The following is a 13463-nucleotide window of genomic DNA, read 5'->3' on the forward strand; positions in this document are numbered from 1 at the left end:
CATGAGCAATACACCGTGGGTGCATCACCATTCACCCCTGCGAGAAACAGTCAGGTTGTTTCCAGGGCTTGGCTCTTACAAATAAAGCCACTCTGCACATTTGTGTCCAGGCTTTTCTTTGAACTTGAGGGGCTCATTTCCCTGAGTAAGTAGTCAAGAGCACAGCTGCTGGGTCACATGGGACGTGTACGGTTGTACAGAAACGGCTGAGGTTTCCAGCTTGTCCTGTCGTCTCCTGTGCCCGGCGGCGGCGTGTGAGAGCCACCCTTGCCTCATTCTTGCCATCAGTTGGCATTGTCACCATGACTTTTTTAATTTTAACCAATCTGATCATATCTCACTGCGTCGATTTGCTTTTAAAATATTTTTTTAGCCTCCAGTAGTATCGGAGGGAGAGGGATTCTGGTTTGTTGATGGCTAAAAGATCCTTCTTTTATGTATTACATATATTTAATTGTATTATAAAATAATATTATTTTACCTTTTCTGGGTCTGTAAAGTTGAATCAGTGCTGTGAAAGAGAAAACCAGAGGCCCAAAATGGTGTTATTTAGGTTAAGGGCCCCAAGGCAGGGGACCAAGACTTAACACCTGACTTAACTGCAGTTTCAGCCCCCCAAGAATGTAACCTTTAAGGACTGAGCTTGGAATTTCCTGGTCCAACTAGGAAATGTACTGGAAGACCCCTTCAGCTCTCCCTAGGGGAGAGGGCAGCCTTGCCTAAACAGCGCCTTCCTTGGTAACAAATTACTTTCTTCTTTTTTAAATGCCTTCTCTGCCTTTGAAAACCTTTCTTTTATTTAGCTCGGTGGAGCTCTCCTCTGCTTGCTGGATGGAATGCTGCCCAATTCACAAATCGTTGAATAAAGCCAGTTAGAGCTTCAAATTTACTCAGTTAAATTTTGTTTAACAGTGCAAAGGACATGAAAAATACTGTCAAGAACCGTTTACCCCAAGGGTAAGCACTCTATCTAGCTGTAGAATCATATGATTTTTATGGACTTGTAAGTCAAAAAGGACTTAGGGGGCGCCTGGCTGGCTCAGTCACTAGAGCATGGCACTCTTGATCTCAGGATCATGAGTTCAAGCCCCACACTGGGCATAGAGCTTACTTAAAAAAAACAAACAAACAAAAAAAACCCTAGAAAAAAATGACGTCTGTTCATGCAACTGTTGTCATTAGCCAGTATTAAAATGCACATTAAATTAGAAAATTAAATATATAAAATACTAAAAATAAGCATGGGCAGATCCCTTTATTATCGTAGACTAAGGAAGGTCATTCTCATTAAAAAGCTGGATGTCATCACCCAAAGAAAGAGTAATAATTTTGACACCATAAAAACCACAGACTAATGCATGACAACACTGTTTTGTATTGTATAGGCAGAGTTAAAAGACAAATGGCAAACCAGTTTTTAAAAAATTGCAACCCCTTCCACCAAAGGGAGGATTTCCTTAACTTATGTAGTGCTCCTGGAAATCAGGGAAGAAAAAACAACTGAATAGGAAAATGGGCAAAAGACATGAATAGACAGTAAACAGAAAAAGAACTATAAATGGTTCTTAAACGTGAAAAGACGCTCAAACTCACAGGAGAAATACCAGTATGAGAACACTTTGCGATACAGTGCTTGCCTGTCAGATGGACACAGAAGTCCAAAAGTTGACCAGTGTGCTGTGTTGGCCAGGCCCTAGGGAAGTGGGCATCCTTACACACTTACTAGTGGGGGTGAGTGTGGTTTCACTGCTGCCAAGGACAATTTGGGAAAACTTAGCCAAATGTTGAATTCAGTTTTTACTCTCTACAATAACATTCCCACTCCCAGTTTGTGCCACAGAGAGAGTGCACAGGTGTCAAATAATGTAGGTCAGAGGTCACTCATAGCAGTTTTTTTCATTTTTAGAAACTTATTTTGAAATTCGTAACTAGATTCACAGGAAGTCACATCAATTTTAAGGAGAGATCCCCCAGCCATCAGTCAGATCAGCGCCTCCCCCATTCATGGTTACATCTTAACATCACCGTCACCAGAACCAGGAAATTGGTATTGCACGCTGAAGGAATTAGCCCCCCTGAGTGGTACAAAAATTATTCTGGAACTGCAAAACATGTGAGCAATCTGCAGCCACAAGAAATGCTATCTAAACTGAAGTCTCTCAAAAAGAGATTGTGGATAAAGAAACTGTCTTTTCTCCTGTGCATCTGTTTATTGTCAGTTCCTGGCTGCACCCCCCACCCTTCCTGTGGGTAGAGGAAGTTTTCTTTCCAAGGACTGCACCATATATGTATAGATCTCTGGTGTATAACTATGTCTGTGTAGGTCTGTAGTGTTTCATCGCCTGTAGATTTGTGTAACCTTGTCCACAATCGAGACGGGGATTGACACAGTGACACCGAGCTCCCCCTTGTTGCAGCATTATTTACAATAATAAAAGAAATTTCGGTTGCACCTTTCCCATCCCTGCCCTTTGAGTAATTTCTTTGGCCCCTTAAAGCAGCCTGGTTTAAAAAAAACCCAAAAGTTCTCTTGTGCACAATGGCCTATTTTACAACTATAAGAAAAGGGAAATGAAGATATTCACCAGGTCGTAAGGTAGAAACATCTCCAGAATATATTGCCACATGAATAAAAGGCACAGAATGGTACATAGTATGCTACTTTTTAGAAAGCACAGGGAGGAAAATAAGGAAGTCTATTCCTGTTTGCTTAGATTTGTATGTAAAGATAATACTAGAAAGATACATAAGCTAATCAAAGTGGTCACCTGTGGGGGAGGTTGAGAAGTGGGCTAGATGGGGATGGGGCAACAGCTTTGGCGGGGGCACAGTTTCTTTGAACCTTGTTACTTGTTTAACACAAAGAAAAATTAAAGCCAGACATTTTGGGGTAGGGGCAGGAGAGGGGCGGAGAGCAGGGAGGCACATTCATACATCATTACTATAGACAAGTGAATGGTTTAGCTTTTCAAAGTTTGCTCTAAGAGGGGTTGAGTTTTTACTCTATAAGTTATGCATGTAAGCCAGATTCGAGCCTGGGCTACACATTAGAATCATCTGGGGAAGCTTTTTAGAAATAATAGCCCAGGCTTCATCTTGAGTCTTTTGAATCAGAGTCTTAATTGGTAGGGCTGTACTCTCTATTTTGCTATAAGCTCCCCCGAGTGATCTGGGTGTGTAACCAAGAGTGGCAACCCCTGATTTAAATCTCAGGGGACTTGTTTCCAAGACCCTAATAGAGTTGGTAAATGTTCCCAGAATAAACCATTTTCTTTAGTTTAATTACGTGTAACTATATTTGACAGTTAGGTTCTTAAGAAATCCACATTGTTCTGTGGTAAGATGCCGAGCACCTTATCTAAAACCCACAGCTGGCATTTTAAAGGCAAGCCTGCCTCGAAAATCCAGAGCATACATGGTTCAGGCAATTACACAGCTTTTAAAAAGCCAAAACATTAAATATTATTAGAAAATATTTCTAATATACATGAAAGTATAGGAAACAATATGACTGGCAGCCATATACCCACAACTCACTTTTGCTACAGTTTGGAGTGGTTTCGTTTTGTTTTTAAGAAATAAAACACTTGGGGCACCCGGGTGGCCCAGTCGAAGAGTCTCCCTTCGGCTCAGGTCATGATCCCAGAGTCCTGGGAGCCCCGCATCGGGCCCCCTGCTCAGTGGGAAAGCCTGCTTCTCCCTCTGCCTCTGCCTGCCGCTCCACCTGCATGTGCTCTCTCTCTGTGTCAAATAAAAAAATAAAATCTTAAAAAAAAAAAAAAAGAAAACACTTTATACAAATCCCATAACTTCCACTTCTTCCGCAGAGGGAACCATAGTCCTGACGCTGATGTGTATGCTTCTTGTTCGTGTTTTTAAACTTTTACTGCATCTGTGTGTCTCCATAAGAATATATACTACCATTCGGTGTGTTTTTAAGGTGTTACATAAATGCTATCATCCCAAACAAATCCTTTTGCAAATTGCTTTTTTAACTCAGTATTATATTTTCAAGGTGTATCCATGTTGATATATGTAGTTCCCTAGTTCACTTTAACGGCTGTGAAATATTCTGTTGAATTATAGGGGCAGAAAAAATATTTTGCACTCTACCCTCCTAGGTTCTTGGCTGAGATCCCTCTGTAATAAAAGACAAATTAATGGGGAAATATACAAACAGAAATTTAATAACTTGTATACCTTCTGTATAAATGGGAGAAACCTAGGAAAGCAGAGTGATTCTGAAATGGCCCAAGCCACCATCCCCTTAAATACTGTTACCAGCTAAATACAAAATGGGGGGGGGGGCGCCTGGCACAGGGAGGGAGGTGCAGTTATGGGAGATTGCCAGGAAAAACACAGTAAAGAAGGATGGGGTGGTTATGCAGATTTAAGTCCCTGACTTTTCCGTTGATAAGTTTCTAGGAATTTAGTCGTCTCTTTCTGGAACAGAGAGGAGGACACCCTTACACAGGGAGATTTCTCTTCTATGTGTAGATCACTGTCTCCTACAAAAGGGCGACATCTTCTCAGTTTTCAGAGCTTCTCTGTCTGTCCTTAAAAATAATCAGCTCAAGGGGAGCCTGGGTGGCTCAGTCGATGAAGCATCTGCCTTCAGCTCAGGTCATGATCCCAGGGTCCTGGGATCGAGCCCCACATCAGGCTCCCTGCTCCATGGGGAGCCTGCTTCTCCCTCTCACACTCCCCTTGCTTGTGTTCCCTCTCTTGCTGTCTCTCTCTCTCAAATAAATAGAATCTTAAAAAAAAAAAAAAAAGGAAAAAAAGAAAGGAAGAAAGAAAGAACCAGCTCAAGAAAATCCTTATGTCAAGAGACGTATTTTTGCAGTGGCAAATTCTTCTCTTCAGATCAGTATACCACAACTTACGCATTCCTTTGTTGACAGATAATTGGATTTTTAATTTTTCCCCTTCATACAGTCTCACTGCGTTGCTTGTAAACGTATACTCATGTGTATGAACTAAAATGGAATTCCTGGGCCTTAACATATGTCTTTGTCTTTACTGTCACTTAAACAGTGATTACACCTATTTTTACACTCAGGCCACAGAGTATAAGAGTTTCTTCCCACTTAAGGAGAAATTATTCATGACCCTTGTTAAAGATGATAAGGAAGACTTTATTCAAGAAGGGACTGCTGCATTGGGATTTTGCAGTAGGGAGGTAATATGAAGCTCAATTCCAAATACAACAAGGACAAATGGAAATTTATAGCCAACAAGTCGGGTGGGAGTCAGTGGACAAAAAAATCACTAAGAAGAAACATCAGGGCTAAGCGGGATTCTTGTGTGGGGGCGGGGGGCAGGCCACCCCAAGTCGGGCCACTTTGGCACGAGCATTACTGTGAGTTAAAAGCAACCAAAACCCAGCAGGTTCAGGAAAAGCTCTGTATCTCCCCCTCACCTGCCTGCTTATACCAGGAAGAGAGCTATTAACAGAGATTTCTCTTTACCCAAGAAATTTACCCGCCTAATAGGGTAACTTTGGGGGTGCATGGCTGGCTCGGTGGAGCATGTGACTCTTGGTCTTGGGGTCATGAGCTTGAGTCCCACATTGGTTGTAGAGCTCACACACACACACAAATAGGATATCTTTAGTTTTCCAAACATCTTTCACCTTCCTGCTAATGGTCTTCTCCCTTTGTACCCTCAGCCACCTACCCCCTCCTTAGCTCGTAGAAGCATCATGTTGCCTGTCTTTGCAGTTTCCATGTCTGTGTGGACTCCCTGTGCCTGCGCCGTTAAATTTGATTTTCTCCTGTTAATCAGTCTCTTCTCGATTCTTAGTCCAGCTAGAAGGACCCTGAAGAGTAGGAAAAAAGTTCTGCCTTACCCACACTTGCTAGATTCACACTCACCAGCATTCTTGCTGGAGGCGGGCCAAAGTGATCCGATACCAAGGGTAGGGGTTTTCATTAACCTGACCCAGCAGGATTCTTGCTAAAACTGGACTAAGCGGACCAAGGGCACTGCCCAGGGACAGTGCCCAAGGTCAGGGCCTCGTTAGAGAGACTCAGAGGAGCTGACTCACATTTGTTTTAGGGAGACCGTCTTCGTCAAACATCTGCAACACTTGAGGTTCAGGTGGTGGGAGCGAAGCTAGAGCGGGAGACGGAAATACTGGCCCGAGAGAACGGGAAGAAAACGAGAAGAGAGCATTTGGAAGGAGGGTGTGGCCACCTGAACTGAATCTGCGGAAAGCAAGGAAGTTGGAGCCCGAAATGCAGGGAGATGTTGGTGGAGGCCCTATGGGGAGGCGTGCTGCTGAGGGGTGGGGGCACTCAGGAAGCACAGCGGTTAGGGAAGGCATGGCTTCAGCAGCGTCTGGCTGTGCAGGGGAGGAGAGAGTGGTCCTCAAGGTGGATGATGTTGGAGAATGATTAACATGCGAAGAATTTGAGCAGGGAAAAATGGAAGAATGGGAGCGGACAAAAGGAATGGGCGGGGATCCTGCGAAGGGGGGAGGGGTGGGGCCCAGAGAGAGGTAGAGAGAGAGAGAGAGAGAGAGAGAGCAGAGGGGACAGGGAGAAGCAGGCTCCCCGCTGAGCAGGGAGCCCAACACAGGGCTTGATCCCAGGACCCCGGGATCATGACCTGAGCCAAAGGCAGACACTTAACCAACTGAGCCACCCAGGCACCCCAAAATATTTGGTCTCTTGTTTGTAGTTCCTGAAATCCTCTGAGCCTTGAAGGTGAAATGGGGACCTCGTTCATACCAGACCCCCCCTTCCAGTGCACTTGAGTTGATGTTAATAAGGCGACTTCTGGACTGCACCTAGGTGGGGGCTGGGTGCTGGGAGCCAACCTCATGATCAGAGGGTTGGACCTTTCAGTTTGACCCCCCAGCCTCCAGAGAGGGAAGAGGGGCTGAAGGTTGAATTAGTCGCCACTGGCCAATGATTTAATCAATCTGGCCTACATGCCGAGGCCTCCACCAAAACCCACTAGGACAAGGTTCCCAGAGCTTCGCGGTTGGTGAGCACAGGGAGGTGCTGGGAGAGGGGTGCCCCCAACCTGGCCCTGTGCTTCTCTTTGTGTGGCTGTTCCTGAGTTCTATCCTTTGATCATAACCAGTAATCCAGTAAGTAGAACGTTCCTCTCAGCTCGGCGAGCTGCTCTAGAAGGACTAAACAAGGCTACCCCCAAGGAGCAGGAACTAGGAACCCGCAGTCTGTAGCCCATGGGTCTGAAGCCTGGGGGACGGCCTGGGCCTGCCACTGATGTGTGACGCGGCCCAGGGGCCGTCCTGTGGGCCTGAGCCCCCTGACCTGTGGGACCCGACGCCATCTCTAGGTAGTAGGGTCAGAATTGAGTTGAATGGTAGGACACCCGGCGGGTGTGGGAGAATTGCTTGTTGGTGTGGGGGAGAACCCCACACATTAGAACTGGTCCCAGAATTATTACAGGAGAATCACATCCCCACACAAAGAGGGTGGGGAAGGACGAAGGTGCAGAAACAATGTTTTGATTGGGCACCGTAAGGCCGAAGATGAAAAGAACTGTATGCAAGCACCACACTCCAACGGGGAATCTGTTTCTCACCATGGTATGGTCAGCAGTTCTGAAACTATTGTAAACGTGCACTAGGTCTGCACAAGTCAATCTCCTAGATCATGAAAGCCAAGTTTCTCACCGTCAGAAGGTTACCAGGCAGGGGGCACCTGGGTGGCTCAGTCGGTGAAGCGTCTGCTTTCAGCTGAGGTCAGGATCCCAGGCGCCTGGGATCGAGCCCCAGGTAGGACTCCCTGCTCAGCGGAGGGCCTGCTTCTCCCTCTCCCTCTGCTGCTCCCCCTGCTTGTGCGCATTCTGTCTCTCTCTTAAATAAATAAATAAAATCTTCCAAAACAATGTTTTAAAAAATGTTAAGTAAGAAAAGAAGACTAGATAACGTGAACTCTAGGTGCCGGGATGGAATCAAAGGGAAAAAAAACACACCTTTGTGCACACATGCAGAAAAGAGACCCGGGGACGCATCTGGTGGGAACCCCTGAATATAGGCATTTAAGGTGGAGCCCTCCGTGTTCTGTCAAAACATGTCCTTTGGAAAAGTCTAAGAGGGACTTTGCAGGTTAGCACACTTGTCTCCTGTGTCCCCCTTTTTATCTTTCGGGCATTGTAAAAGCCTGTAGACTTAAAGCACTCAAAGAATGTGGGGCACGATATTTCATTATGCTGAGACGTAATGGAGAAGGGTTATGGCTCCTAACAGCTAACCTTAATGAGCTTAGCAAAAAATCCACCAGAACATTCGGCATTCCAGGGTTCTTCACCTTTTTTTGTGCCGTGGATGAAAGGTATACAGCAATATAGTGAAGTTTAATAGACCCTTTCTCAAAATGTTTTAAAATACAGAAACTACGCAAGATTACAAGGGAACCCAGTTATAATAAAAGCCATGAAAGTATTTTTAATCGCGATGATGGTAACACGTGTTTCTTTCTTTTTTTTTTTAAAGTTTTTTTTATTTTATTTATTTGACACAGAGAGACACAGCCAGCGAGAGAGGGAACACAAGCAGGGGGAGTGGGAGAGGAAGAAGCAGGCTCATAGCAGAAGAGCCTGATGTGGGGCTCGATCCCACAACGCCGGGATCACACCCTGAGCCGAAGGCAGACGCTTAACCGCTGTGCCACCCAGGTGCCCCGGTAACACGTGTTTCTTAAGTAAGATCTGGCAACAGGTGAGCGGTTGGGAAGTAATGCCCCTTACAATCTTCGCACTAGCTGTTACTTGATATAAAAATATCTGTAATTTCTTTCGTTGACAGTCACAGATAACTTGTAACTTGTTGCCTCCATTTTGTAATTGAAGGAAATGCCTGATTTCAGTTAGAGGTTAGTGAAATAAAGAAAGACATAATTCCCCCCCACCCAAGTTCCTGGACTTGATTGCTCTGCCTGCAGAAGCTTGCAGACCCCGGGCTTAATCATCAGTACTTCTCAGGGCGGCAGAACTCTGGTCCGTGCAGTAGGAAACAGATCAGACGCCAGCTACGAGAAGTATTTGGCAAGGCATAAATAACTATTATTCCACTCAAGTAGCAATTGCTGTTCTATACAAAAAAATGTGATGATGTGGTGCAATGGGTTACAACTGTGGAAAATCATTTTGATGGAGTGGACACCAAAGCTGCAGAGGCTGAGGTCAACACCAAAGGGCAGGGGACAGTTGAAAATCATTGTCGGAAACCTCGGACTGTGCGTTTGAAGGCACAGGGAAAAGTTTCCTTTATTAAAGATGTCCTATTAAACAGGATTTTTTTTTTCCTGCCCAGAAGGATAGGTAATACTACGTTCAGTGCTTTGGTTAAAAAGGGATTCCATCCACTTAGGGTGTAGCCACGGTGTGTTATGATGGTGTCTTCAGTAAGCTCGCCCTACTATTGTTTGCCGCTACCCACTTTGTAAAGCACATTTGCCTCTGAGGTCTTGTGAATCTAAAATAATCGTTATGTGTCGGGGCACCTGGGTGGCTCAGTCGGTTAAGCATCTGACTCTTGTTCTTGGCTCAGGTCATGATCTGAGGGTTGTGGGAGCGAGCCCCGTATTGGGCTCTGCGCTCAGCATGGAGTCTGCTTGGGATTCTCTCTCTGCCTCTCTCTCTCTCTAAATTAATAAATAAAATCTTTAAAAGAAATAAAATAAAGTGATTGTTATGTGTTGAGCAGTCATACACTTTGTCAGTAGCAATTTTTAAACTAAGTGGGTCACCGTTGTGTCAAGCAGGAACAAATGGGTATTATTGTATACCTGCTGGCTTCTTAAGTTTCTCAGTGGTGGGCTTTCTCTTACGCTCCGGTGCAAAGGGGATGCACTGACCCAGAGAGACAAAGAACTCTGCAGGGGGGTCTAGTGAAGTAAATAATCTCCCCTAGAAGGAAGAATCGGGGGCGATGTTTAAAATGTAACAGGCTGGTTTCCTGATCATTTCGTGGAGGAGGTTAGTTGGCTCAGTCGCTCATGATTTCTGAAGTCTGTTGAGGGTCCCATGCAGGACTCGCCCACCAACCGCTGAGCAGAACACACCCCACGCGTACCTCCCTTCCTTCTCCACAATCCCATCCCGTCTCCCAGGCCGGTCTGTCCTTAGTGCCTGCGGCTACTGATCACATTCCGTCCTTTGGCTTCTTCGCACCACTTCTCCCCTCCTGAAGCCCCTGTGCACCTCCGTTTCTTACCTCCTTTCTCCTTACCCTTGATTGTGCCATCTGTTTCGTTGGGGAGAAGACATTACTACCTCGTGTGTGCCCCCCCCTTCTTTCTAGTCCAGAGTCTCCCTGTCCCAACTAGGTCTTTTAACAAGGAAAAAATGTTCCATTAACTTTGCACTAAATGATCTGCCTCCTACTTCTGCAAACAAAACAGAGTTAACTACAGAATTGAGAGACGCACATTTTTCTTCTAATTGGCCAATGTTTGTTTTCCCCCCTGAATCTAGAACAGAACTCATCTAGTCCTGGGCACATTACCTACAAAGATTGATGCGAGTGTGGGAAAGATCCACGGTGGTTTCAAACACAGTGACGCTTGTTTTTTGGGGTTTTTTTCTTTTTATCAATAAGCTTGTCCATGTATAATCAAAACTATTGAGATATATATTACTACCTTTGTTTTGTGCCTGTTCCATGAGCCTTATAGTGTTCCCCTTGGTACCCTGCACTCTTGGGCAATTGTCAGATGCTCAGAACGTTTGTTTTTAAATATTGTTGAATAAGAGGAAAATGCTAATTTTTTTAACAGCTTTATTAAAGTATAATTTACATACCATAAAATTCACTCTTTTAGTGTATAATGCCATGATTTTCAGTTAATTTACAGAGTTGTGGAATCACCACCAACAATCCAATTGAGAACATTTCCATCACCACCATCCCCCCCTCCCGCCCCGCCCCCGGGCCTCAGGCAACCACTACTCTAATTTCTATCTCTGTGGATTTGCCCTTTCTGGAAATTTTATAGCTAGAATCCTATACTATGTGATCTTTTGTACCTGGCTTCTTTCACTTAGCCTGTTTTTAGTGAACCTGAAAAGACTCATAACGTATTTGTTTCCCCTGTAATAAAATTCTACAAAATAAAATTGGAAAGATAGAGCAAGCATTTCAAATTGGATGGTTTCTTTTTTCAACAAAATAGGAGCAGATCCATTGTTTGAGCAGAAATTGGCATGTTTGAAGCATCGGGGTCATGGCAGCAGGGAGACACACTGATGGCAAGAAAAGCCAGCCTTGCAGTTTAACTCTGTTAGGACCGCCACCGCTGTGTGGTTGGGGGTCCAAGTAGAAGCAGTCATTACCATCTGTCACGCTCTTACGGTATGGCACGTGCCATGCTAAACCCTTCATGAAGCGGGTTATCTCATTAATCCTCACAAAACTCAAGATTATTATCTAAATGTTTCAGGGAAGGACACAGACCGAGAGGTTGTAATGGAGGTTGAAATCATTTGCCCAAGATTTCGTGGCTGGTAAATACCAGATGCCAGATTTGAATCTAGTTCTTTCAGACTCCAGAGCCTGATGCTGCAGTCTCTCACTGCTGAGAAGCCGGGACACCAGGAGTGACCAGGAGGACCAAGAGAGCACTGGTGCCCACAGCCACCAGGGCAGGGCAGGATGGGGGGCTCTCCTTCCGCTCAGTTGTCCCCGCGCCCTCCTCTCTTCCGGCCCCACTCGTGAATGCTCTTCACAGTGGTCACCCAGTAGTGTTATTTATATTCAGGTTTCCCCTTTGAAGAAGTCCGTGAAATGCGGCCTTTTAAGAACGAGTCCTGGGGCACCTGGGTGACTCAGTGGGTTGAGCCTCTGACTCTTGATTTCAGCTCAGGTCATGGTCTCAGGGTTGTGGGATCGAGCCCCAGGTGGGGCTCTGTGCTCAGCACGGAGTCTGCTTCAGATTCTTTCTCTCACTCTGCTCCTCACCCCCAAAATAAATAAATCAATCTGAAAAAAAAAAAAAAAAGAAAAGAATGAATTTCATCTAGAAAGTTCTGTTTTCTTGAAGGTAAAAGCTAATCATTTGGGAACTTTGTTTAGTTAGAAGAACTCATTGCTTGGATAAAGGACATAATGTTAAACCAGTTTGTGTTTTTGCTCACAAGACAGTGAATTTTATTTTATTTTATTTATTTATTTTTTAAGATTTTATTTATTTATTTGACAGAGATAGAGACAGCCAGCGAGAGAGGGAACACAAGCAGGGGGAGTGGGAGAGGAAGAAGCAGGCTCCCAGCGGAGGAGCCTGACGTGGGGCTCGATCCCAGAATGCCGGGATCATGCCCTGAGCCGAAGGCAGACGCTTAACCACTGTGCCACCCAGGCGCCCCAAGACAATGAATTTTAAAATGTGCCAGCTTCCGGTCCTCTTTTTTGGTGACACAAGAGGTACGAAGGAGTTATAAAGTTGTTCTGAAGAAACTGATGTTCCGATACTTCTCTTTGTGTGTGTGTTCCCTATTCAATGGGACTGTTCCCACAGCTAAGAAGAAACTTCCCAACTTGCCTGTCTTCTTGGAAAACTCCTCCCCGTGTCCTCAAATCTTCCCAGTCAGAAGCTCTCATTGGTGTGACAAACCCCAGGCTGACCTCTGCCCCCCTGCAAATGTTTACAGAGGAGGAGGTGATGATAAAGAACACCGGTGAGTAGACAGCCCAGTGTCACCTGCAGGTCCCTGTGGTCACCAGTTGGGGCCACAGTGTGAAATCCCGTGACATGTTTGGGGGATATGTTCACCTGTTCGTGGATGAAATTTTTTTTACATTAATTAAAAAAAATTTTTTTTTTAAGTAAAACCTGTCCTATTAAGAGAAAAAAGACGTATCAGTATTTTTCCCCCCTGCAGTTAAAAAATTTGCCCAGGAACAGATTGCTCCTCTGGTTTCAAAAATGGATGAAAATTCAAAAATGGACACATCGATAATACAAGGATTATTTCAACAAGGGGTATATACTTTATAATTCTTTCCATTCCAAACTTTTATATGTTCTGTCCAGCATTAAAATGTGTGCATGCTTTTAAATTCAGGAACTGTAATGATGGCTTGATGAACTCTTCATTTCCTAGTCAAAATTATCTGTGTTCTCTTTTAAAGATTTTTATTTTGTATTTTTGAGAGAGAGAGCACGAACACGGGGGAGGGACAGAGGGAGAGGCACACACCCGGTTAGCAGGGAGCCTGACGTGGGGCTCGATCCCAGGACTCCGGGATCATGACCTGAGCCGAAGGCAGACACTTCACTGACAGGAGCCACCCACGTGCCCCTCTGTGTTCTTTTTTAGATTGAGATCCTAGTTAAAGGTTTCTTTTACATCGATTTAGCATTTTAAGTTAGAAACACTGTCCTTTTTAAGAAAAGGGCTTAGAAGCAAGTGAGAGAGATTTCTTTAGATCTGTGGTCCTCAATCGGAGGCTGTTTTGTCCCCCAGGAGACATTTGGCAGTCTCTG

General features: G+C 44.8%; 1 protein-coding gene across 6 annotated transcripts in view; it reads left to right on the forward strand.

The window, feature by feature from the left end:
- ACADSB (acyl-CoA dehydrogenase short/branched chain) overlaps window positions 1-13463 on the forward strand; it is a 37042-nt gene that overhangs the window by 8300 nt on the left and 15279 nt on the right. For 3 of the 6 annotated variants that reach the window (XM_034663387.1, XM_019793452.2, XM_019793453.2), the window contains exons 2-3: window positions 12495-12654; window positions 12859-12959. The exons of 1 other annotated variant lie outside the window; for it this stretch is intronic. In XM_034663387.1, coding sequence (XP_034519278.1) covers window positions 12495-12654; window positions 12859-12959 — 261 coding nt within the window. Of the gene's footprint in view, window positions 1-8560; window positions 8699-12270; window positions 12401-12494; window positions 12655-12858; window positions 12960-13463 lie in introns of those variants that run through there. 2 more of the 6 variants (XM_034663388.1, XM_019793451.2) reach the window with 2 other exon arrangements.

This window comes from Ailuropoda melanoleuca, chromosome 6, assembly GCF_002007445.2.
Source record: "Ailuropoda melanoleuca isolate Jingjing chromosome 6, ASM200744v2, whole genome shotgun sequence".
Taxonomy (NCBI): domain Eukaryota; kingdom Metazoa; phylum Chordata; class Mammalia; order Carnivora; family Ursidae; genus Ailuropoda; species Ailuropoda melanoleuca.